Raw genomic sequence first — 23,240 nt, 5'->3', positions numbered from 1 at the left:
ACGACTTGATACTTTTGACTTTTCAAAAGTTGATAATCCTATTGCAAAAGATTTGGCAATTCATTTATCAGAGCTACATGCAACGATGAAGGCGTAGTTAAAAGAGGCTCAAAAACAACAAAAGGTCAATGCAAATGTCTATCGAAAGGAACAACCACCATTCCTCTTGGGTGATAAGGTATGGCTACTTTGTCGCAATATCAAGACCACTTGTCCTTGTGACAAGTTGGACTATCGAAGGCTTGGACCATTTTCTATTTCTGCACAAATCAATCCAGTTGCATATCGTTTATATCTATCGGAGTCAATGAAAATCCATCCAGTATTCCAGGTGTCTCTTCTTGAACTATATAAGACAATAGATATACCAAGAAGACCACAAGCTCCACCTCCTCCTATAGAAGTGGACAATAATGAAGAGTTTGAAGTAGAAGAAGTCTTAGATTCAAGGTGGTACCGAAATAAATTAGAATATCTTATCCATTGGCACGGATATGATATTAGTGAACCCACATGGGAGCCAATAAAGAATCTTGCAAATGTAATAAAGGTGGTAGAGGCTTTTCATCGACGACATCCATCAAAATCAAGATGAAAACCTTCTTCATGAAAGAAACAAGATTTAGGCAAGATAACATTCTACTTTCAATCCTTGTTTCGTAGCTTCTTTGTAGTTGTACTCGGGAGATACAGAACCAACAACTGGCGGATTCGCCTCAAGAGCCTTTATTTGCTGACCTGCCAGATGAGATATTACGCGTTTGGTATCACAATTTGGGAGTCAACATTGCTAGGCTCAACATGTGTCACGGCACTCACGAGTGGCACCGGCAGGTGATCAAGAATTGCCGGAGGTTGAATGCTGAGAAGGGCTATGGCATTGTTGTAATGATCGACACCGAGGGGAGTGAGATACACATGGGCGACCTGGGTGGGGTCTCTTCTGCCAAAGAGGAAGTAAGTTGAAACTTATTGTTTAGGTCGTGCTGCCCTACCTTAAGTGCATTCATTCCTTGCATGCAGATTTTCTAGCGCTTTTGTCAAGCTGCTTTTGCTATTGAGCTATATTCCATGCATCTTCTCTTTGATGATTTTCGAGATTTTAAGTAGGGGTACTAAGTTATTTTTTCCTTCAATCCTGTATGTGTGAAGGATGGAGAAGAGTGGTGTTTCACTATTCGGAAATTTAACGGTCCATTGCCTGCTTACACTCTCCCTGTCAATTACGAAGGCTTTGCTGAAGGTATACTCGACTCTTACTTACTTCTGTCTGTAAATGCTGTCTGGTTATGAATTTATTGTTGCACAGTTTTATGACTTTTGGTCGTCCCAAGACCAGTGCACTTGCAAATCTCCCTTCCCAAAATGCTGTTTTGAAAGACTAACCTGCTTAATCTAGATTTATTATTCTCATGATCTGGGTAAACCTTGTTGGATGGTTACTACAGATGTACAGGTAGGCGACGAGTTGGTAGTAGATGGAGGAATGGTGAGGTTCGAGGTTCTAGAGAAGGTGGGTCCAGATGTGAAGTGCAAGTGCACTGACCCTGGAATACTTCTGCCGTGTGCCAACCTTAATTTATGGCGCGACGGTTACCTGGTGCGGGAGAAGAATGTTACGCTTCCCACAATATCATCAAAGGTAAATACCATTCTTCTTCTTATTATTATTTCCTGATTTTTATTTTATTTCTTTTTTATTTTTGTTTCTTTTTGATATTTTTGAGTTCTACAGATGTTTTTGTTCGTTACGTTCTCATTTTTTGCAAACACACAAGACGGACGATTGGCCACGTGAGGCTAATTTCCTCGTTCAATTCCTCCGCGCTTATTTCAGCTTTAGCTTAAACTTAAATTCAGCTTTCCAAAAGCTTGCGAATGGTTTGCAGGATTGGGTTGATATCGACTTTGGCATATCTGAAGGCGTGGATTTCATTGCCGTTTCGTTTGTGAAGTCTCCCGATGTCATTAAACATCTCAAGAGTTACGTTGCTGCACGGTCCCCAGACAGGTACCAGTATCATGATGGATTCGTCTTCATGTTCATGTATTTTGCGTAAATGAAAAAAAAAAAAAAAAATATGTACATCTGACATGCGAGTGATTTTTATTGCTCAATCCAAGAGTGGATGAAGTTATTTTTTTATAGAGTTCTCCCATCTACTTTACAATTACATGCAGTGATATGCTTTGTAATGCAGGTCAATTGGTGTCATCGCCAAGATCGAAGACGCGAATTCCCTCAGATGTTTGGATGATATTATCCGTGTTTCAGATGGAGTGATGGTTGCAAGAGGAGATCTTGGTGCTCAGATACCACTGGAACAAGTTCCATCTGTGCAAGAAGCCATTATTGATGCTTGTCGAAAGCTTAACAGGCCTGTGATTGTCGCATCACAACTTCTTGAATCGATGATTGAGTATCCCACACCTACTCGAGCAGAGGTGAGATTCGTATGGTATTCCATTTAACGAATTAGAGTGGTCCCATTGTAGTGTGCATCCCTCCGTCTATATCCATCATGTGAACCGGCTAGTGTCTCTGTATGTTTTAGTCCAAATACCTCTCCAGCCTCTTTCCTCTTCAAATTGCATTCAGATTGATGAGAACCTTTAAGTAATAAAGCTTTGACCATTCACTTCACTTGCAGGTGGCAGATGTCTCAAATGCTGTGAGGCAACAAGCAGATGCGTTGATGCTGTCTGGCGAATCTGCCATGGGCCTTCATCCTCAGAAGGCTGTTGAGGTCTTGCGAGGGGTGAGTGTGCGCATGGAGCATTGGAGTCGGGAGGAGTCTCATCATGAGAAACCTCCATTGCCAGAGATTTCTACATCGGATACTGGAAGAACATCTGAACAGATATGCAACTCTGCGACTCAGATAGGTGGGCTTCTGAATATCACTGGTATCATTACTTAAGTTATCAATGAAGTGAGGTGTCGCAATCCGGTTGCTCTTAATCTTTTACTGGAATTCTATGAAGATTCTTGACAACGATGTGGTTACGCAGCCAATAAACTGGGAGCTGATGCAATTCTTGTGTATACACGCCGAGGCTACATGGCATCTTTGATTTCAAGGAACCGTCCAGATTGCCCCATCTTCGCTTTCACGGAGTCACGCAATGTTATGCGGTGCATGGACCTACAATGGGGCGTCGTTCCTTTTCAGTTTGCTTTCAGAAAAGATTTAGAGAGTAACCTTCTTCAATCCTTGGCTCTTTTGAAAGCGCACTGTATGGTGAGATCCGGAAACCTTGTAGTCGCTGTGTCCGACGTCTCCTCAGCCTCGCAATCAGGAACAGGAGTCCTGCAATCCATTCAAGTTCACGTCTTATCTTGAGCAGTTCTTGTTCTCTCAGAGAATCAAGCATACCCGTTCAAGAGATTGTTCTCTCTATGGACTGCATACCTAGGATTCCATATAATGGAGAAGTGATGGCATGAGACGACACGAGTCAGCAAAATAATTTACACTATATTGGGATTTGTCCATCTCCGAGTAACGTTGGAGAGAGATTTGCTAATAGAAAGTAGAGCCGGGGGCTTGCAAATGCGTTTGGTATCACAATTTGGGAAGGGACTCCCGATGTTTGGTGATTTTCTTAGAGGTAGGAACAACTCTTGCTCGTGTTCCAAATGTTGTATTTGAAGGAAGTTATGAAGGCCTCAACAATGATCAAATAATTGGATGGTCTTTCCGCCTTGGTATGGGACACTACTGATTGTTGAGAGGCCCTATCAATCATCTTCGAAGAGAACAAAGATCAGAGTATGTGGCGAATACAATTCGTCACATGATAGATTTCCTCAACATATGATGACCGCTCCTCGTGGAACTCGTTCCTAGAAGGGGGAGTAATGTCACAGACATACTCATATAAGCTAGTAATTACATATACATATAGGTGGAAGTAAGTAAAAGTAAGTTAATTCTATAGTATTTAATATGGAAGCTTCCTAGAAGCTTCATAGACACTACTTTGACTTCATAGGTGTCTTTAATTGACTTTTTGGATTAGAAACGTGGTCAATAAGTTGGCCATGTACCATACACATTGTTAGCTTGAAGATCAAGCTAACTATGTGGCCCACACGTAGAAAAACTTGCCTTGTAAGTCAAGGCATGTGTCCTACAAAGTCAATACATATTGGAGGTCCTATAGAATGTTGCTACGTAGCCCCTAGTTAGATAGTATATATAGACACAAGAGTGAAGCCTTCTTCACTCTTGTCAACTCCTTTCTTGCTTCCAGTCTAGTTTCAAGAGTCTCTAGTTTTCTTGTCTTTTGGCAATAGCCATTCCAGTTTCTCTTTCAATATACATACTTAGTTATTTATATTTTGTTACCTTTCTTTGAGTAAAGACTCACTTGTCTGAATTACTTTTTTCATGGAGTTCTTGTCTTTGACATGTGCTTTCTTAAATGATGTCCTTTTCAAAGAATTTGTCCAATGTCTTTTGTAGCTCTTCAAATTCATTTGATCTAAGGTAATAAATTATTCAACTTATCAATTTGGTCCTAGATAATAGTTATATTTAGAAAGAGGCATCTTGATTAGGTAGCATACCACTGAGTAAGCTAATTGGAAAGACATTCTAATATTCATGTATGAGTTGCTCTACACATTCTACTCATTTGACTGTCTTTTCCACCACTAAGACAAGATTAGAAACCACCGTATATACCAATTGCTTATGCTATATTTATTTCTTCATAAAGATCATCTCTACAAATAAATCTTTAGCTACAATTTTTTTTTACTTCATTCAATGTAGAGGTATAAAGACTCAACTTACATCTACCATCATTGAAGAATATTGCCCTTGTTAGCCAATCAACTTACTTATTTTTCACCTCTAGCTATGGCATATCAAAAATAAATTCTTTAAAATAGCTTGTGGTAGCCTCAAAACAGTACCTCATGTGATTAGAGCAATTGATCTCAAACTAGACGGTGGCTATCAATATGCTCTCAAAGAATAGACTAATACTTGCTCTCATACTAATAAAATTGGACTAGATCATCTCTAAGATCTAAAGCCCTTCCAATCCATAGAAATATAAATTCCATCACAACATAGAATAATATAAATGAGAAGAAAAGTGAACAAAATTAAATAAAATAAAACATAAAAAGTAAAACAAAGCAAAAGAGAATAGAATGGTGTCGTATGGCATGATTTGCTATTTGGGAATACACTGGATATCTAGCTGTAGAGAGTGTAGCTTAAATCTTTATATGAATCTTGAATTAGCCTCCCAAAACTCCTTTATTTTGTATAAAACTCAAAATATAACAAAACCCCTTCAAAAAGTATTTTTTCCACGAAGGATTTTCTTGTCTTTAACTTTAGAAAATCATAACTCTTAATCTAATCATTCAGTTTATCTCAAATTTACAAGATAGGTAGAATTCATCTTTAACTTTTATTACCAAAAAAAAAGCCAACTATAAATTCACTCCCGATCTTCTAGAATCTAAGAAACTCTAGCAGATGCTCTAAACCCTAATTTACAAGCACTCGAACACTATTTTCTTAATATCTCAAGAATCCAATACTCAAATATCATAAAACTTATGCATAAAGTTTATTAACATAAAATTATACATTTTCTGAAATTTTGAGCCAAAACCTTATGAAATTGCTCATGATATAGCTCAAGAGACAACCACTAGCAAATCGAGTTACTTACTACCCTTAGATTGCGTGTAGTGACTTCAAAATCCAATAACTCATTCACTTAACTTAGAATCCAGTAAACAGTATGTGAAAAGTGTAGCCGCAAAAGTGCTCTCTCCAGTCGCAGTCGCCGATCCTCAATTGCTATCCGTACACATACATTATGCTAAAAGGAGTGACAGTAGCTTCCAAATAAACACCTTAACTTTGAGTGTTTGTACCTCCTTCATATAAACTCCAAACCATACAAAACTTGCATCTAAATCATAGCCAAAAACCTAAACCTTTTGACCCTAGCCTTCAAAACTCGAATGGCCTTGAGAAACTAGCCCTAATCTCTAATATGGCCTCAGGCAGCCTCCTCAAAGCCCATTGGTCATGATTTTTGACTAATAGGAATGGAGATTTTCATCATTCATCTCCATTCATCTATATTAGTGCCCTAATTACCCCTTTTGCTAACAAAACCCTTCTTCAATCCTTTTTCTTATAAAATTTACATAATTTATGCTCTAAACATCAAATAAAAGAATCAAAAGAAGTTTTCAATGGTCACTAATGTCTAACAAAGGTGATTCTAAATATTTAGAAGTTACTATCAACCAAAACCAATCTTAAAAGCCACTATCAAAAGAAAATTAAAGTTATACAAATTCTATAGTAATTTTTTTAATTAATCTCTTCTCAAGGTAATAATCAAATTATATTCTACAACCAACTAAAATCTATTAATATGGCTCTCACCATGTTACTTAATGAATTATATATTTAGTACATAATTACATTATTTTCATATAGTAGCCGAACTACAACACGACAATGGTATTGAACAAAAAAGTACAAAATCAAACTTTACTAAGAAAAAGGGACCAAAGTCATACTTGACCAGATATCCAAATGGTCCTAGCCAGTCTTATTTATACTTTGTTCAACCATCTTAGAACATTTTAGAATGTTCTTAATGATGGATCCTACCTAGATAACCACCTTAAGCCCTTTCTAAAATATTCTATGGTAGATATCACATAGACCACCAATCTAACCTCAATTCTAGAAACTTCTCAAACATGGCTCCAACTACCTATCTCTATGTATCAACAATATGAATATTTTATCCATACCCTACTAGATATCCATTAACTATAAACATATATTAAGTCAAATTTGCATCTATAAAGCTTTTAAGAAGCTTATCCACAAAATATTATTAAATCTACTTATATTTATTTTCTACCTATTACTTTTAATCTAAGTAATTTATGTATATCCATGACAATAGAGCTGAGTAGAATTAGAAGACTAATATTTATTTATTTAAGCAGGCATTTGATTTTCCAGAAAATTTAATAGTCGAAAAGAAGAGTGTCTCTCTAATACACCCATGAGGCATGAATTCTTATCATTCTGAGTACTGAACTCAAAGTTGACACCTTTCGGAAGAGACAACTACTAAATGGTATTATACTGGTGAAGATCTTCACATGTGTTGGTTAACATCTTGCATGTGCTGACAACAAAATGCTCACATATAATGAGCAATGCAAGAGGTGGTAGAAGGCCAGCAGTATTGATTGGATAATGGACACCTGGTGCAAGTTTGTGTGAGCACGGCGTTGAGCTTGCCTTGATCAGAGTGCTGAAACAGCGTTTGATCCAGAGAACCGCCGTTTCGATTCGATGGCAAGTCCTGGAGAAAGTTCCAGCAGCATACGTTTTCCATGCATGAGCTCACCAGGTGAAGAATCTCTGAGGACTTAGTTGCTCATTCAGTGTATCGATTGTTGACGTTTGGAGGTCAACTTTGAAGTGGTACATGTCCAGTGGTTGGAACGTCATGTCGGCGGTGCCGAACGGCTTAGTCAGTCACGCGTGCAAAATATTCACCGCGCGGAATAGGAACCACTCGCAGTAGTCAAGCCAGTGAAGAAAAAGCAATTGCCGGTTGACCACAACGAGGCGCTTGCATCACTGATGTTTTCTGTTAGATGTCACAACAAGCCAGTGATGACAAGAATTGCACCTAACAGATGTTGTCTCAGCGATTATCGGTGATGTGAGAGACACAAAGCAGAACTTAGAAACCACGCAAGTCATTTAGGTTGTGAAACCATGAGGAGTTACGCAATGCACAAAATGCATGTAGCGAGCGTGTCTCATGTGCTACGGATGTGCTCAAGAACAACTTGCGTCACTGGTCAGAAACCTGCACAACTCATAATATAATATTTAGGGTACCAAATGGTTGGGTATGTTAATGAACAAAGTTGAGAAGCTTCCATATGTACTTGTGAAAGGAATCTTTGGTGCATACCAACGAATATTTCGAAAAATAATGTATAACCGACTAAGTTAGTACACTAGCATACACCATAGACGTAATGGCTATGATGGTGGACATGTTCAGGCCACACAATAGTGCATATGTGACTCGGGGAAGACTCCGCTTGTGAGCCATTCACCGAGTTCATATCAACTGCTGCCTTCAGCGAACAGCAGGACAATTGTAAAGAATGAGATGAGCTATCCAAATCTGATTTCTAAACGTCTCACTCACCATAAGCTGACCCTGTGCACAACAATAATTCCCCCTAGACGTAATTGGAACACTGTTCTGAAGATAAAGAAATAGTTCCTTGAACTGATTAAAAAAAAGGATCAGAGAAATTGTATTGGCATTAAAAATCTCATCATGCTCAAAAATCCAACCTGCAGCCGTGAAGTATGTCACGAAGTTGAACAGCGGCAATTTTCCCATGCTATATGCAACGAAGCGAAGCTACATCTCAAGATGATCCCGCTAATGGTGAAGAGCACAGCGTCAACGTGAAAGCAAGCTGCTCCACCAGTAGCGTCTTGTAATCCATGTAGTCCGGGTGCACGATTAGCATGGATCGGTAATGTGTAGGAAACGGTGTCTCTCACCTCTCTACATGGCTCATCATTTTTAGTATGCAATTAGGTGCCGGTGAACTTTCTGAGGCATCTGAATTTTAAAAACTATCAAACGAAATTGGGACCAGCATTAAACGAGAACCATGATAAAAAGCTCTTGAAAGGTACGAGCTGATCTTGTTATAATGATTTATTTAGTGAAGTGAAGGGTTCAGCGTGGTATTGTTCAGCGAAAGTAGGAATTTAAAAACAGATCTTCGTCTAGTATTCAATCTCCGGAACTAAACTCTCGACCTATAAACCCGGAGCAAACAAAAACTTTCTGCTGTCGCGTGCAGATTTGCAACCCCAGCTTCATAAATCTCAGTCAAGATGCATTCATAAACCAATCTTACAAAAACTTTGTAGATTCATGGATAGTGTTTGCCTGCATACCCAAGTACGACAACTGCTGCCGCAATGCTCAATTCCTGGTTGAGTGTTCGGTTGTCGAGATATACAGCAATTGCTGTGAAACGTTGGTGTTTGTGGACGTGGACGTGGATGTCGATGTTGGTGTTTGGTGAAACGTTGAAGATCCTCACACCGGTACACTGTGCCGCGAGAGCAGCGGGGTAACCTAATCAACCCATGTCCCACAAAGTCCAACATCTACGTCCTGCGCAGAAATGCACCTAAAGAACAAGCAATCAAATGTCCTCGCTAGTGAAGGAGACCGACGAAAGAGCCAACATCTTTGAAGTCTTTCCTCTTGTTGAAAAATTTGAAGTTGGAGAATTTTTGCCAAACGAAAAACGTTTTCATAGAAACTAGCTTTCCACTGTGGTTTATGATTGGAAATAATGTGTGTTTACATCAAAATACGCTTCTGCTCAGACTTGGATCGGTTGAAACAGTGTAAATCTCACCCGAGCCATGTAATATGAGGTAACATGTCGTATAATGGATTAACTACATATTGTATTTCAAGTTAAAAGTGAACTTTTGGTAGTAAAGGTAAAATCCTGAATCTCTTCTCGTCCATTTCAGTCTCGGATCCATAGGTTTCGGTCTGCAGAATAAATTCTTTCGTCAACACCAAAAGTTGTCTACCTCTTTTTTCACCCAAGTTTCTCACCCAAGATACACGAGGCAGTTATCGTGTCCCCGAAAAGTTTGTACTTCACAAACTGTGTCTGCAACCTTTGTGAATGACCACCTCACTGCGGTGTGTACAATTGATGGAAAACTAGTGTGAAGACGATTAAGGAAATGCTCAGGATCCGGGAGTCTTTACAAGGTGCACACGGGATCTTTACAAGGTATAGAGCTTTACTTTTTCAGGAAATCGGATATGTTTACAGATAATCAATGCAGACGTTGGAGGTGGACCAAATCTGACCAATGGAAAGGTACATGTACTGCAAGCCCCCGGCTCTACTTTCCATTAGTAAATCTCTCTCCAACGTTACTCGGAGATGGACAAATCCCAATATAGTGTAAATTATTTTGCTGACTCGTGTCGTCTCATGCCATCACTTCTCCATTATATGGAATCCTGGGTATGCAGTCCATAGAGAGAACAATCTCTTGAGCGGGTATGCTTGATTCTCTGAGAGAACAAGAACTGCTCAAGATAAGACGTGAACTTGAATGGATTGCAGGACTCCTGTTCCTGATTGCGAGGCTGAGGAGACGTCGGACACAGCGACTACAAGGTTTCCGGATCTCACCATACAGTGCGCTTTCAAAAGAGCCAAGGATTGAAGAAGGTTACTCTCTAAATCTTTTCTGAAAGCAAACTGAAAAGGAACGACGCCCCATTGTAGGTCCATGCACCGCATAACATTGCGTGACTCCGTGAAAGCGAAGATGGGGCAATCTGGACGGTTCCTTGAAATCAAAGATGCCATGTAGCCTCGGCGTGTATACACAAGAATTGCATCAGCTCCCAGTTTATTGGCTGCGTAACCACATCGTTGTCAAGAATCTTCATAGAATTCCAGTAAAAGATTAAGAGCAACCGGATTGCGACACCTCACTTCATTGATAACTTAAGTAATGATACCAGTGATATTCAGAAGCCCACCTATCTGAGTCGCAGAGTTGCATATCTGTTCAGATGTTCTTCCAGTATCCGATGTAGAAATCTCTGGCAATGGAGGTTTCTCATGATGAGACTCCTCCCGACTCCAATGCTCCATGCGCACACTCACCCCTCGCAAGACCTCAACAGCCTTCTGAGGATGAAGGCCCATGGCAGATTCGCCAGACAGCATCAACGCATCTGCTTGTTGCCTCACAGCATTTGAGACATCTGCCACCTGCAAGTGAAGTGAATGGTCAAAGCTTTATTACTTAAAGGTTCTCATCAATCTGAATGCAATTTGAAGAGGAAAGAGGCTGGAGAGGTATTTGGACTAAAACATACAGAGACACTAGCCGGTTCACATGATGGATATAGACGGAGGGATGCACACTACAATGGGACCACTCTAATTCGTTAAATGGAATACCATACGAATCTCACCTCTGCTCGAGTAGGTGTGGGATACTCAATCATCGATTCAAGAAGTTGTGATGCGACAATCACAGGCCTGTTAAGCTTTCGACAAGCATCAATAATGGCTTCTTGCACAGATGGAACTTGTTCCAGTGGTATCTGAGCACCAAGATCTCCTCTTGCAACCATCACTCCATCTGAAACACGGATAATATCATCCAAACATCTGAGGGAATTCGCGTCTTCGATCTTGGCGATGACACCAATTGACCTGCATTACAAAGCATATCACTGCATGTAATTGTAAAGTAGATGGGAGAACTCTATAAAAAAATAACTTCATCCACTCTTGGATTGAGCAATAAAAATCACTCGCATGTCAGATGTACATATTTTTTTTTTTTTTTTCATTTACGCAAAATACATGAACATGAAGACGAATCCATCATGATACTGGTACCTGTCTGGGGACCGTGCAGCAACGTAACTCTTGAGATGTTTAATGACATCGGGAGACTTCACAAACGAAACGGCAATGAAATCCACGCCTTCAGATATGCCAAAGTCGATATCAACCCAATCCTGCAAACCATTCGCAAGCTTTTGGAAAGCTGAATTTAAGTTTAAGCTAAAGCTGAAATAAGCGCGGAGGAATTGAACGAGGAAATTAGCCTCACGTGGCCAATCGTCCGTCTTGTGTGTTTGCAAAAAATGAGAACGTAACGAACAAAAACATCTGTAGAACTCAAAAATATCAAAAAGAAACAAAAATAAAAAAGAAATAAAATAAAAATCAGGAAATAATAATAAGAAGAAGAATGGTATTTACCTTTGATGATATTGTGGGAAGCGTAACATTCTTCTCCCGCACCAGGTAACCGTCGCGCCATAAATTAAGGTTGGCACACGGCAGAAGTATTCCAGGGTCAGTGCACTTGCACTTCACATCTGGACCCACCTTCTCTAGAACCTCGAACCTCACCATTCCTCCATCTACTACCAACTCGTCGCCTACCTGTACATCTGTAGTAACCATCCAACAAGGTTTACCCAGATCATGAGAATAATAAATCTAGATTAAGCAGGTTAGTCTTTCAAAACAGCATTTTGGGAAGGGAGATTTGCAAGTGCACTGGTCTTGGGACGACCAAAAGTCATAAAACTGTGCAACAATAAATTCATAACCAGACAGCATTTACAGACAGAAGTAAGTAAGAGTCGAGTATACCTTCAGCAAAGCCTTCGTAATTGACAGGGAGAGTGTAAGCAGGCAATGGACCGTTAAATTTCCGAATAGTGAAACACCACTCTTCTCCATCCTTCACACATACAGGATTGAAGGAAAAAATAACTTAGTACCCCTACTTAAAATCTCGAAAATCATCAAAGAGAAGATGCATGGAATACAGCTCAATAGCAAAAGCAGCTTGACAAAAGCGCTAGAAAATCTGCATGCAAGGAATGAATGCACTTAAGGTAGGGCGGCACGACCTAAACAATAAGTTTCAACTTACTTCCGCTTTGGCAGAAGAGACCCCGCCCAGGTCGCCCATGTGTATCTCACTCCCCTCGGTGTCGATCATTACAACAATGCCATAGCCCTTCTCAGCATTCAACCTCCGGCAATTCTTGATCACCTGCCGGTGCCACTCGTGAGTGCCGTGACACATGTTGAGCCTGGCGATGTTGACTCCCGACGAGGCCAGCGCTTCCATTTGTTCGTAGGAACAGCAAGACGGCCCGATCGTGGCAATCAGCTTCGTCCTCCTCACATTGCGAAACCCACCTTCTCCCTTCAGCTCCTCTTCAATGCGCGAGTCCACCTCGAAGCCACGCTCCGTTACAGCTCTCTCCAACCTCGTTACATCCGCCTCCACGCCCGCCGGCGTCTCATACTCAGTCTTCAAGACACTCTTCGTAATGGGTGTCAATGCCCGACTACCCCCAACACAGGCCCCATTCCTCCCTCCACTCCTGGAAACTAAGGAAGAGTTACCCCGCAGCTTGGATCCGCCCAAATTACAAAGCCGCAAACCAACTCTTCCATTGCTTAAACCCCCTCGATCAGCAAATGCACTCACGTCCGTCACTTGCCACGCGCATCGAACATCGTACACTGGAAGAGTATTGGCCATGTCAACCAACGCCGGACCACCCTAACCTTCTCCTCTGAGTTGCAACAACGAGAAAAAAGAACCTCTCGAAGGAAACCAACTCGGCGCAAACCCACTAGCGAAGGTTTAGAGCTTCTGGCAAGGAAACAATGATCTGAGATCAACGCAGGAACGTCAAGGAACACGAAGACGAAAATAGACAACAAGCTCAACTACAAAGACAAAACACATGCCATTTCGGACAACCAGCACTGCAAATATAGAAGAAGTGTCACGCCATGCAAGTGTTGCACCTGGACTGCACAGGCGAAGGCAGAGATGAACTCTACTAACCATGGGTACCACTCAGCAACAGATGTCTTGGCTGCTACGGCGAGAGGGCGTGAAGCTCGAAAGCCCCGATGACACCGAGGCGGTGGCAAAACGGCGGAGTTACCGAGGCGCAAACAACACCATTCACCACCACCACGACGTCGTCGTCCTTGAAGTCTCGGCTGCTCTCTCGCTTCTCTTTTCCCACGAGGACACCGTCCGTCATGTCGTTCCATTCAGATATGGACAGTGTTTGCGATGAGCGTGTCATGCGAAAATCGGGTGTTCTGACGGAAATCGACGGCATGTTTATCCGGATAGTAACCAAAGATAGTGTCAGATCGTCCTCCGACACACTGTGGATCACTTCTACTCGCAAGGACACGTCCATCCTCCTCAATCCTCGGGGGTAATTGGCTTCCATTGGGCCCTTTCTACCGTTAAGCCGGATGTAATCGCTGAGTTTTGATGGTTTGCAAAAGAGGGGTTCAATGTCGGACAAGTTGAATCGTTTTGTTCCGAGGACTCTGTAAAAGCTGTTCTACCATGGTAATGTGCAATTTATGGAAGATATTATTGCTTATAAAATTAGGAAGAAGTGTTAAAATCAGTAGGTGAAGGATCCTAAGACCATAAGGTGAATTAGAATTGTTTCAGAGTAGTAATGGTTGTAAGTTTCTTCATCATAACTTTTAGAGCACCATTTTTGTTATGGCTTCTAAATTAGTTGATCATTATATTAATCAATTAGTTGAAAAGTATTACAACACATGAGTTTTCATCATAAAATACTTATTTTATTCTTATCAAACTTACATGTACATAGATGGTATATTATTAGTTTAATGGAATAGGTAGTTTGTTTAGATTGAATATTCAAAAGTTTTAGTTAATTGTTCAAAATTCCTTACTTTTATTGAGTTTGAGGAAAAAAACAAGGAAGAAATGAGCAATTAGGAGATTTTTAGATGTTAGTAGATTTATAATGCTCAATTCAATAATTTTGAGATGTTATTGGACTTTACTATCATTATTAGTTTAATGTAATGTGTTTTTGCTCTTATGTGTTTTGCCTTGTTTTGTCAAGGACATAAATTGCAGAGACCCAAAAGGTCAATATACTCTTACTTATCTCAGGAGAAAAGACTTGATAATCATTCAAAGATAGTATAATATTGAAATTAGAATAGATATTGTCAAAGACAAGAAAAATAGAGACTCTTAAAACAAGACTAACAACAAAAAAAGCATTAACAAGAATAAAAAAAAGGCTTCATTCTTACCTCCATATATACTATCTAATTAGAAGCTATGTAGCAAAGCTCTATAGGACTTCTAACACATGTTCAACTTGAACAACACATGTCTAACTTATAAGACAATTTTTTTACATGTGTGCTACATGACCAACTTATTAGTCAAGATTCCAATCTACCAATCAACTACAAACATGTATAAATTCAATTCAGCATTTATAAAGCTTCTAAGAAGCTTGTCCATAAGATCTTATGAAATCTACTTATATTTAGTTAATATATAATACTTCTTATTTAGGTAATTATACATCTTTGTAATATTATATCTCCTTTTAGGCACAAGTTTTACAATGAGTATTGATCATATCTTGATTCTTTATTTTAATTTTGATAGATGTTGTCAATCAAAAACATCAACCTTCTTTTTTTTTCATTTGTAGGATTCATTGTTAGTTTCTATGTATATTCAATAACATCATTTGTGCCAATGTACAAGATATTCCAATCTATTTTGGTGTCATCTTAAATCTAAGTCTTCTTCAACTTTAAACACTTGATTATTGTCTACTTTTACAGAAAGAGGTGGATAGTTAGGTTTCATCTTTTAGAATACATAAACAATCTTTGAAATAGAATAGATTATTTTTAAATTTAAACTTTGAATTATGAAGATATTTAAATAGATCATATTTAATAATGTGAACAAGAGAATTTAAGGACATATTTGATTGAATTTGCTTTAAAAAAATTGAATTAACAATCAATGTTGATTTCATTGTGGAAAGATAAAATTGCTTTAGCTTCAAAAGAATTATTTGTTATTGATCAAAACTTGTATCTCTTCATTTTGGTGGAAGTTAAGAATATCTAAAAAACACATTTGATAAACCTTATTTTTTTTCATGATTAATAAATGATCTTAAATTAAAATTTAATAAAGACATATTTTAATGGACTTGTTGATAATTTAGAATATTTATTAATATAAAATACTTGAGGTTCTTGTGATCCATATACACATTAATTGGAGTTGAAGTGCCTTTTAAATAATGGTGTTATTTTAGAAATAAATCTACAATTACAAAAAGTTCTTTAATGTGGATCTTTTTATTAATATTCATTACTAAAAAAACATGAATAAAAAGCTATTGAGTGAATTTTTTTTATTTGTTCCTATTTGTGATAATACTTCATCTAAAGCAAAGTCTAATATATTTTTTTTCATAAAAAAATACCTTAGAAAAGTTGACACAATATAAAATTAATATAAAAATAAAAATTGACTTTAAAGCTCCAAATGATACTTTTGCTTCTTTATTCTACTTAAATTTGTCTTTACATGTCAAATATGTAAATAGAGATCCAATTTGAAAAAAAATCTTAATAAAGATTTGATAATAATTTGTAAATTATAAAAAATATTTGACATTTCTTATTATTTTTAAAATCTTCTAATCTATGATAGTTTAAACTTTCTTAAGATCCATCATAAGTCCATTATTTGAAATAATATTTTCTAAAAATTCAACCTGGATTTTATAAAATATTTATTTTTTCATCTTAGCATATAATTCCACATCTTTAAATTTTTATAATATATGACAAGTATAAAGTTTATGTTCTTTTTTATTCTTAGAATAGATTAAGATGTTGTCTAAATAATACATGACAAAATCATCTAAATATTTTCAAAAAACATTATTCATAAGATGTTAAAAGTAGTTGGTATATTTATGAATCTAAAAGACATGATATTATATTTAAAATGTCTATACTTAGTTTGAAATGCAATCTTCTAATCATCTCTTTTTTCAATACATATGATGTTGCATGTTCCTAAAAGATATATTTTTGTATAGATCTTAATTTAACTTAGTTGATCAAGAAGTTATGCTATCAAAAGTAAAAACATCTATTCTTAATGATAATCTTGTTGAATCTTCAATAATGCACACACATTTATAGTGATCTATCAATTTTCTTCATAAATAAGATAGAAGCTCTTACTAAAGATTTTAAATGACATATGAATTTTTTAGTTAGGTTCTTATTAATATATTCCTTGAGTGCAACTAACTTATTATGTGAAAAGTTATAAATTGGGCCAAATGGCAATTGAGTTTTTTCTTGAAAATCAATTAAACAATTATAAAAACAATGATTTAAAATAATACATGCATATTTCTTTTCAAAAACATCTTAATAATATTGATATTGACTAGGAATGCTACTTAAAGTCTTTCTACCATTAAAAATAGGTATGGCATAAATAACAAAAAATGAACTTTTTTTTACAATACACATTAAAGTTCTTGCACCTATCAATAAAGATTTGGTTGTATTGGACTTATAACTTTCTATCTTCATAATAGAAGTTTAGATTATGTTATTAAAAAAAAATAAGGTTATAAAAAATTCAATCTATTTAAAGAATATAATTATATTAAATATTATTAATCTATTATAATAATTAGTTGATATATTTAAAAGAATGGTTTCATAAGTAGCATTTCCAAAAGTCAATAAACAAATATTTATAACTTTTATACAATGACTCAAAACATTGTTTCAATGTTGACATATTTTGGAAAGAATGGTATATTACAGATGAATTATAGTGAATAATGACACGTGATTTGTATAGCAAATAAAGTACTCTTTTACAGCTACCAAATGAACCCAAGTTGAAAAGAATCCATTGGATAATTGTAGAGCTATGATCAATTTAATTTGAAATAGTATTAAAATATTTTTTTGAATGTGGTATCTAATTACATATCAATACTTTGTAGGACCTCTTTTGGCCTTAATAACTACTTCCAACCTCCTAGGCATACTTTCTATTAACTTTTGGCATAAAACTACTTCAATATTATTTCATTTTGAAGCTATTCTTTTCCATGATTTCCAAAATTCCTTTGGTTTTATCTTCTAAGTATTGAGTTGGTATTTAAGATGCTCCCAAAGATGTTTAATGGAATTAAGATGAAAAAAATAAGTAAGCTAATCCATTACTTTAATTCTATGATGATCAAATTACTTCCATGGTAGTTTTGAGTTATGCTTGGGATTATTACCTTCTTGAAAAATCACCTCCTCCTCAGAAATATCAGATTCTTCAATGTTAGGAAGCAAGTTTTTTTCAAGAATTTTCACAAATTCCTTGGCATCCATCCTCTCTTCAATTTTTGCCATCATCTTAATTCCATTCCATCTTATACAATCTCATACCATTATATTTCCACTGACATGCTTAATTATTTCTTCAATTTTTTTATCAAGCAAAGAGTGACTCTTTTATTTCTACATCCATTTTTTGCCATCTGATCCAAATCTATTGATTTTTTGTCTTATTTGACCAAATAGCCCTCTTCCAATTCTCTACAATTTATTCATTGTACTTTATAACAAAATTCAAGTATTGTTTCCAATAGTTGATAGATATTAGTGGCTTTTTCTTCTTCACTATGGCTTTCATGTTCTATTTCTTGAAAAAAAATCAAATAGTTTGAATTGACACATGATTATTGATAATATTGTTAAAGTTTTTAGCAACCTCAACAGCATTTTTAGCCTTTATAGTATTGATTTGGCAAATGATTATCCTTTCATCTACTACAATGAGTTTCATTGGTCTGCCTAATTTTAGGTTCTTCCTATTAAAAATAATTGTGATTATCATTTTACTTATTCTTCAATTTCTTTCAGAATAAACTTGTATAGAAAAATTCGAACACAAGGAAAAACTAAGTGCATGAATTTTACTTGTTAGGATCACACAATTAACCGTATTTAAACACATAATTTCCATCCAACACCAAGAATAACAAACTTCACTCCAACCAATCTGAATTCACATAATTTTTGTAATCACCAATTTCTTTTGTCAAAAATACACACAGCTATCAATAAACAACAATCATAATCTTCCAATAACTCCTCATATAATTCAACTACTCAATGCTCCAATTACATAATCAATAATTCATAAATCAATCTCTGATTTATTCCACACACTCACTTCATAATATTCAAAAACTATCTATTACTCTTCAACAACAAAGAAAATAAAGAGGCAAAGAGATAGCACCAAGCTTAATCCCAGTGTGAGGCCAAATTTCACCACTTGATGAAACCTATGCCACACAATAAGTCCAAGAAGTAGAATTGGAGAGCTCCCAATTCTGTAATTGTTAGATTAATTTAAATCTTTATATTAAAAATTCAATTAGTTTTAGGCCTTCGAAGCAATGGTTACCAACATTAAATTAACATGTTAAATAAAATTTAGTATGCAAACACAATAAAAATAATTAACTAAGTTATTACTATTAATTGACCATAAGAATAAAAACTTAAGTTTGAATTAAAAAGTAAGTTAAAAAAAGTTATAGTTAAAAATTAAGATAAAAAAGTTAAATTAAAATTTAAAATTAAAGGTTAAATAAAAAGTAAGTGAAAAATAAAAAGTTAAAGTTAAAAGTTAAAAGTTAAAAAAGTTAAAATTAAAAATTAAAAATTAAAAGTTAAAGTGAGAATATTAAAGGTTAAAAGTTAAAGTTAAAATTTATTAGCCAAAAAGTGAAATGTGGAGCTTACAAGTCACTGTGAAGACGATAGTAAAAATAAAATGAGAGAGGTAAAAGCCAAGGTACCTTGACTACACGTAAGGATTGAAGGCAGTGACCCCCTTCTACTCCAAAATTCACCAAAATTTGTAATCGGCTTCAATTTGAATTATTCTTAGCTTGTTGCAAGGCTGACTTAAAGGCACTTTTGATCCAACAATCTTTGTTGCAATCTAATGATCCAGTCGTGAGAATTCCTCCTTTGAAGTTTAGTGATCCAAACTGCCACGGTGACTAACCCTCTTCACTTAGAAATTCACTAAAAATTCAGATTATCTTCAAATTCAACAAAACTTGTGCCTTTCAGAGCATAGCTTATAAGGTTTAATGCTACCAAAATTTGAAATAAATCCAATTACTAGGCACTGAGAAATTCCTTTCCAAACTTGATTGATTCAAACTGCAAAGGTAGTCGACTCCCTCAAACTCAGAAATTCACCAAAAATTCATTCTTATTCCAAATCAAGAAAGTCTTATCTTGTTGGAAAGCTAACAAAAAAATCTACAATTATTTAGAATCTCACATTGAAAAAACAGAAATTGAGTGACTGATTGAAGAAAATCCGAGGCCCTTGAAACCCTTGGAATATTTGAAAGGCCGAAGAGATATCTACCTCAATGAAACATAGTTTAAAACTTAATGATCATCTTTCACAATTCAAAATCCATACATACACAATCACAAGATTCAAAATGAGAATTAAAATCTAAATAAAATAAAGATTAGGATTTCAGCCAAATTTTGGCATGGCTCCGCCCTTCATCCAAAAGAGGAGAGAGAGAGGGCTTGGAAAACCAAGCCTCTCTTATACAATTGAGTGGAGGCTCGTAGAAGGGTGGCTACATCTCCACCCTTGATTTTTAAGATCCCTAATCTAGATCTACGGCCTTCATTCATCTAAGAGCCATTCTCGTTACCAAGGTTGATGGCTCTTGTAAGTGGTCAAGAAAGCATTTTTTTTGTAAATCTAACTACACTATTGTGTTCAAAATACCTTTTTAAGCTAAGATCGACTACTCACATGCCTCAATCTATACTCAATTATAATTTTCATGGAAGTTTTTACTTACAAGGATCTTGGCAATTTTTTGTGATATTCTTCAAAATGAGAATTTCATTGCTTCTCTTGTAATTTGAAGGAGAGGTTGCTGATCTTGTTTTCTTCACTCCATGAGGTAAATCCGGTACCACTATTGCATTAAAAAGACTCCCATTAAGTAGAAGAACCACTATGCTACTTAAATTTATCGAATTTGGAGGAAAATCGAAAATTACCATTGCTAACTTCCCTAAATATTGTAGAGAATTATAATTCCAACTCCTAAATCATGTGAATGATCATAGATGCATTCATAGGCTTTTAGTAAACCCTTATAGTAATGACTAACAACCTCTAAATTATTAAACTAACTAAGTTGATATTCTAATTTTCTAACTCTTATCACTTTAGTCCTAATTAATCTAATTCAAGGAATTAGACTATGATTTATACCATCAAGGGTTGTAATCCTAAAAATTCTATAAAACTAAATTCTACTTATATAAATCCTAATATAACATGTTTAATTATTATAAAATAGAAAAATAATAAAAATTTAAATTTTAGAATATAATTGAGAGCTCACACTCGGCTCATGACTATCATAGTCTGGTACTCAGATTAACTTCTATAACTCCTATATACTTACTTCTTACTTCCTATTCCCAGATTCTAATTGTAATCCTGTAATTAACCACTTTTAATAACTAAGTTAACCATCCGTCTTCTTGAACTGACTATTCTATGGACTATTAGTCTATTTTATCATTATCTTACAAAAACAAACTAATATCTATTCTACAGTGATCTTTTTTGCTAGCTTAGACATAGTAATTTTAGTGTAGCTATATTCAAAAGGAATTTGGCCATAAGATTTTTAAGTATGAAGGAGAGTTGAGGTGATATTGTCTTGGAGAGAGCAGGGAATGGATCTCATAGTTGTTCAAAGAATTGTCAAGGATGTAAGAATTTGACAAAGAAATATGTCAAGATTAAAGAAAAAGAATGAGATTGATAGTAAAAGTGGTTCCAAAAACTCCTATTTATACTATAATGAAGATTATAAAAGTCTATGGTACTTTCTATAGAAGTTTTTAAAAGTCTAAAGAAGCTTCTAGAAGTTTAAAGTGGCTTCTAGAAGCCTATAGAATCTTTTAGAAGATTGTAGAAGATTCTATAAATATCTAGAAGATTTTAGAAATTTACAAAAGATTCTAAACAGTCCTAGAATGTGGTAATTTGGAATATATTTGTGCCAAAATTGTGATTAAGAATGGTACTTTATAGCTACTAGTAAGCATTAATGATGTCATTAGATTAATAATAATATTATCATATTAAATTTGATAATAATAAAATATTATAATATTGAGTAATTCATAGAATCTAAAAATTGGACACCACACTCAAAAAATTGTTTCAATATTATTTCAAATTAAATTGGTCCGAAGTCTGTAATTACCTAATAGATTTTTTTCAACCTAGGCTTATTTGGTAGTTGTAAAGGAGTATTTTATTTTCTATATAAATCATATATCATTATTCACTATAATTCATCTGTAATATACCATTCTTTCTAGAATATATCAATATTGAAATAATTTTTTAAGTCATTGTATACACAAACTTAGTTTTTTTGATTAAAAATATTTTATATTTCTTAACAAAGTCTATGTATATAAAATAAGTTAAGGCTCCTAAATCTAATAAGGTAGAGGCTTTATATTTTTTTTATTTATAAACAAATATCTATTATAAAATATTATTAATGATCTAAAAAGAAAATAAGATCTTTACAAGGTATTGTATAAGACTCTAGCTATACAATCTATATTGTAATTAAACAAACCTATTTTCTAATATATTTTTCTCTTTGGCAACTATTCTCTTTAGTTTGTGCTTGCATTTCTTCTTTAGACAATGTTGAGTAGTATATTCAGATTTTTCTTAATATGAGAATAATTTTTTTAATTATATTAAATTTTTTCTTACTCAAAGATTTCAAATGTATTATATCAATTTACAAAAGTTCTAATTTTAATGAATAATCTTCTAAAAACTTAGAAGTTTTTGCCATAATTAGATTTATATTTCTTCATATAAATCTTTATTTTCAGCATCTCTTAAAAAATTAAGTATTGCATGTAATACCTTTAATAATAAATTCTTTAATGAATCTAATTTTGGCATTATTAATAATAAATCTTTGATATTATCTTTTAATCCAAATTAAAGTTAATTGATTGAGACTTTTTCATTGTAATCTACATTGCAAGTAAGATTTTGGAATTTTATGTCATATATAGTGGCTAAATATTGTTATGATATAAGCCGTTTAATAATTAAATGGTGGAAATTTATATGCATTATACCTACACTAAATATACAATTAGATTATTATTAGTGGATTATTTTTTATTTTATATATTTTTTTATTATTTTAGTTCATGTATTTATTTTAATTCATATATATGTTTGTTTATTAGTAAAATATTGGCCATAAAATTAAGAATTGGAAAGGTTAGAAGATGACAATAAAGATAAGATAGACCACATATAGTGGTATTTCATCTTAGAGTCTTTTTAGTAAATTTTTGAAGTTGACTATAATATTAAGGTAGACCACAAGTAGTAGATTCTCATCTTAGAGTCTACTCGGTGACTTTTTGATAAAAAATAAGATAGACCACAAGTGATGGATTATCATTCTGGAATTATTTTGGTGAATTTTTGGATAAAAATAAGAATAAGAATAGACAAGACCAAATGTAGTGGATGTTCATCTTAGAGACATTTTGAGATATTTTTGAAAAATCAAGGTAACTTAAA

At 35.0% G+C, this 23,240-nt stretch overlaps 2 protein-coding genes across 9 annotated transcripts; one reads left to right on the top strand and one right to left on the bottom strand.

The window, feature by feature from the left end:
* Positions 1 to 795: 795 nt before the first annotated feature.
* On the top strand, positions 796 to 3,478 carry LOC112275010 (pyruvate kinase isozyme A, chloroplastic). Its single transcript, XM_090246260.1, has 7 exons — positions 796 to 957; positions 1,153 to 1,243; positions 1,449 to 1,642; positions 1,890 to 2,011; positions 2,202 to 2,445; positions 2,652 to 2,886; positions 3,013 to 3,478. The coding sequence occupies exons 1-7, from the start codon at positions 802 to 804 to the stop codon at positions 3,342 to 3,344; spliced, it is 1,374 nt and encodes a 457-aa protein (XP_090102386.1). The 5' UTR covers positions 796 to 801; the 3' UTR covers positions 3,345 to 3,478.
* Positions 3,479 to 9,870: 6,392 nt separating this feature from the next.
* On the bottom strand, positions 9,871 to 13,742 carry LOC112275235 (pyruvate kinase isozyme A, chloroplastic). 8 transcript variants are annotated; one of them, XM_024505426.3, is made up of 8 exons: positions 13,509 to 13,742; positions 12,576 to 13,310; positions 12,290 to 12,380; positions 11,891 to 12,084; positions 11,522 to 11,643; positions 11,089 to 11,332; positions 10,648 to 10,882; positions 9,871 to 10,521 (listed from the first exon to the last, which is right to left on the bottom strand). In XM_024505426.3, the coding sequence occupies exons 2-8, from the start codon at positions 13,194 to 13,196 to the stop codon at positions 10,190 to 10,192; spliced, it is 1,839 nt and encodes a 612-aa protein (XP_024361194.1). In that variant the 5' UTR covers positions 13,197 to 13,310; positions 13,509 to 13,742; the 3' UTR covers positions 9,871 to 10,189. The 8 variants fall into 8 exon arrangements, with proteins under 8 accessions (XP_024361194.1, XP_090102210.1, XP_024361188.1 ...); XM_090246084.1 differs by having other exon boundaries at positions 12,576 to 13,329; positions 13,509 to 13,738; XM_024505420.3 differs by having other exon boundaries at positions 11,522 to 11,661; positions 13,509 to 13,724.
* Positions 13,743 to 23,240: the final 9,498 nt, after the last annotated feature.

Source organism: Physcomitrium patens, chromosome 22 (assembly GCF_059467195.1).
Source record: "Physcomitrium patens ecotype Gransden chromosome 22, ASM5946719v1, whole genome shotgun sequence".
NCBI classification, from domain to species: Eukaryota; Viridiplantae; Streptophyta; class Bryopsida; order Funariales; family Funariaceae; genus Physcomitrium; species Physcomitrium patens.
This window is presented reverse-complemented; position numbering and strand designations above follow the sequence as displayed.

Coding starts and splice junctions, on each gene's coding strand:
- LOC112275235 (XM_024505420.3), bottom strand. CDS start 13,196: ATGGCCAATACTCTTCCAGTGTACGATGTTCGATGCGCGTGGCAAGTG. Junction 12,381..12,575: donor TCTCTTCTGCCAAAGCGGAA/GTAAGTTGAAAC, acceptor GTATGTGTGAAG/GATGGAGAAGAGTGGTGTTT. Junction 10,883..11,088: donor CCACACCTACTCGAGCAGAG/GTGAGATTCGTA, acceptor CTTCACTTGCAG/GTGGCAGATGTCTCAAATGC.
- LOC112275010 (XM_090246260.1), top strand. CDS start 802: ATGTGTCACGGCACTCACGAGTGGCACCGGCAGGTGATCAAGAATTGC. Junction 958..1,152: donor TCTCTTCTGCCAAAGAGGAA/GTAAGTTGAAAC, acceptor GTATGTGTGAAG/GATGGAGAAGAGTGGTGTTT. Junction 2,012..2,201: donor GCTGCACGGTCCCCAGACAG/GTACCAGTATCA, acceptor TTTGTAATGCAG/GTCAATTGGTGTCATCGCCA.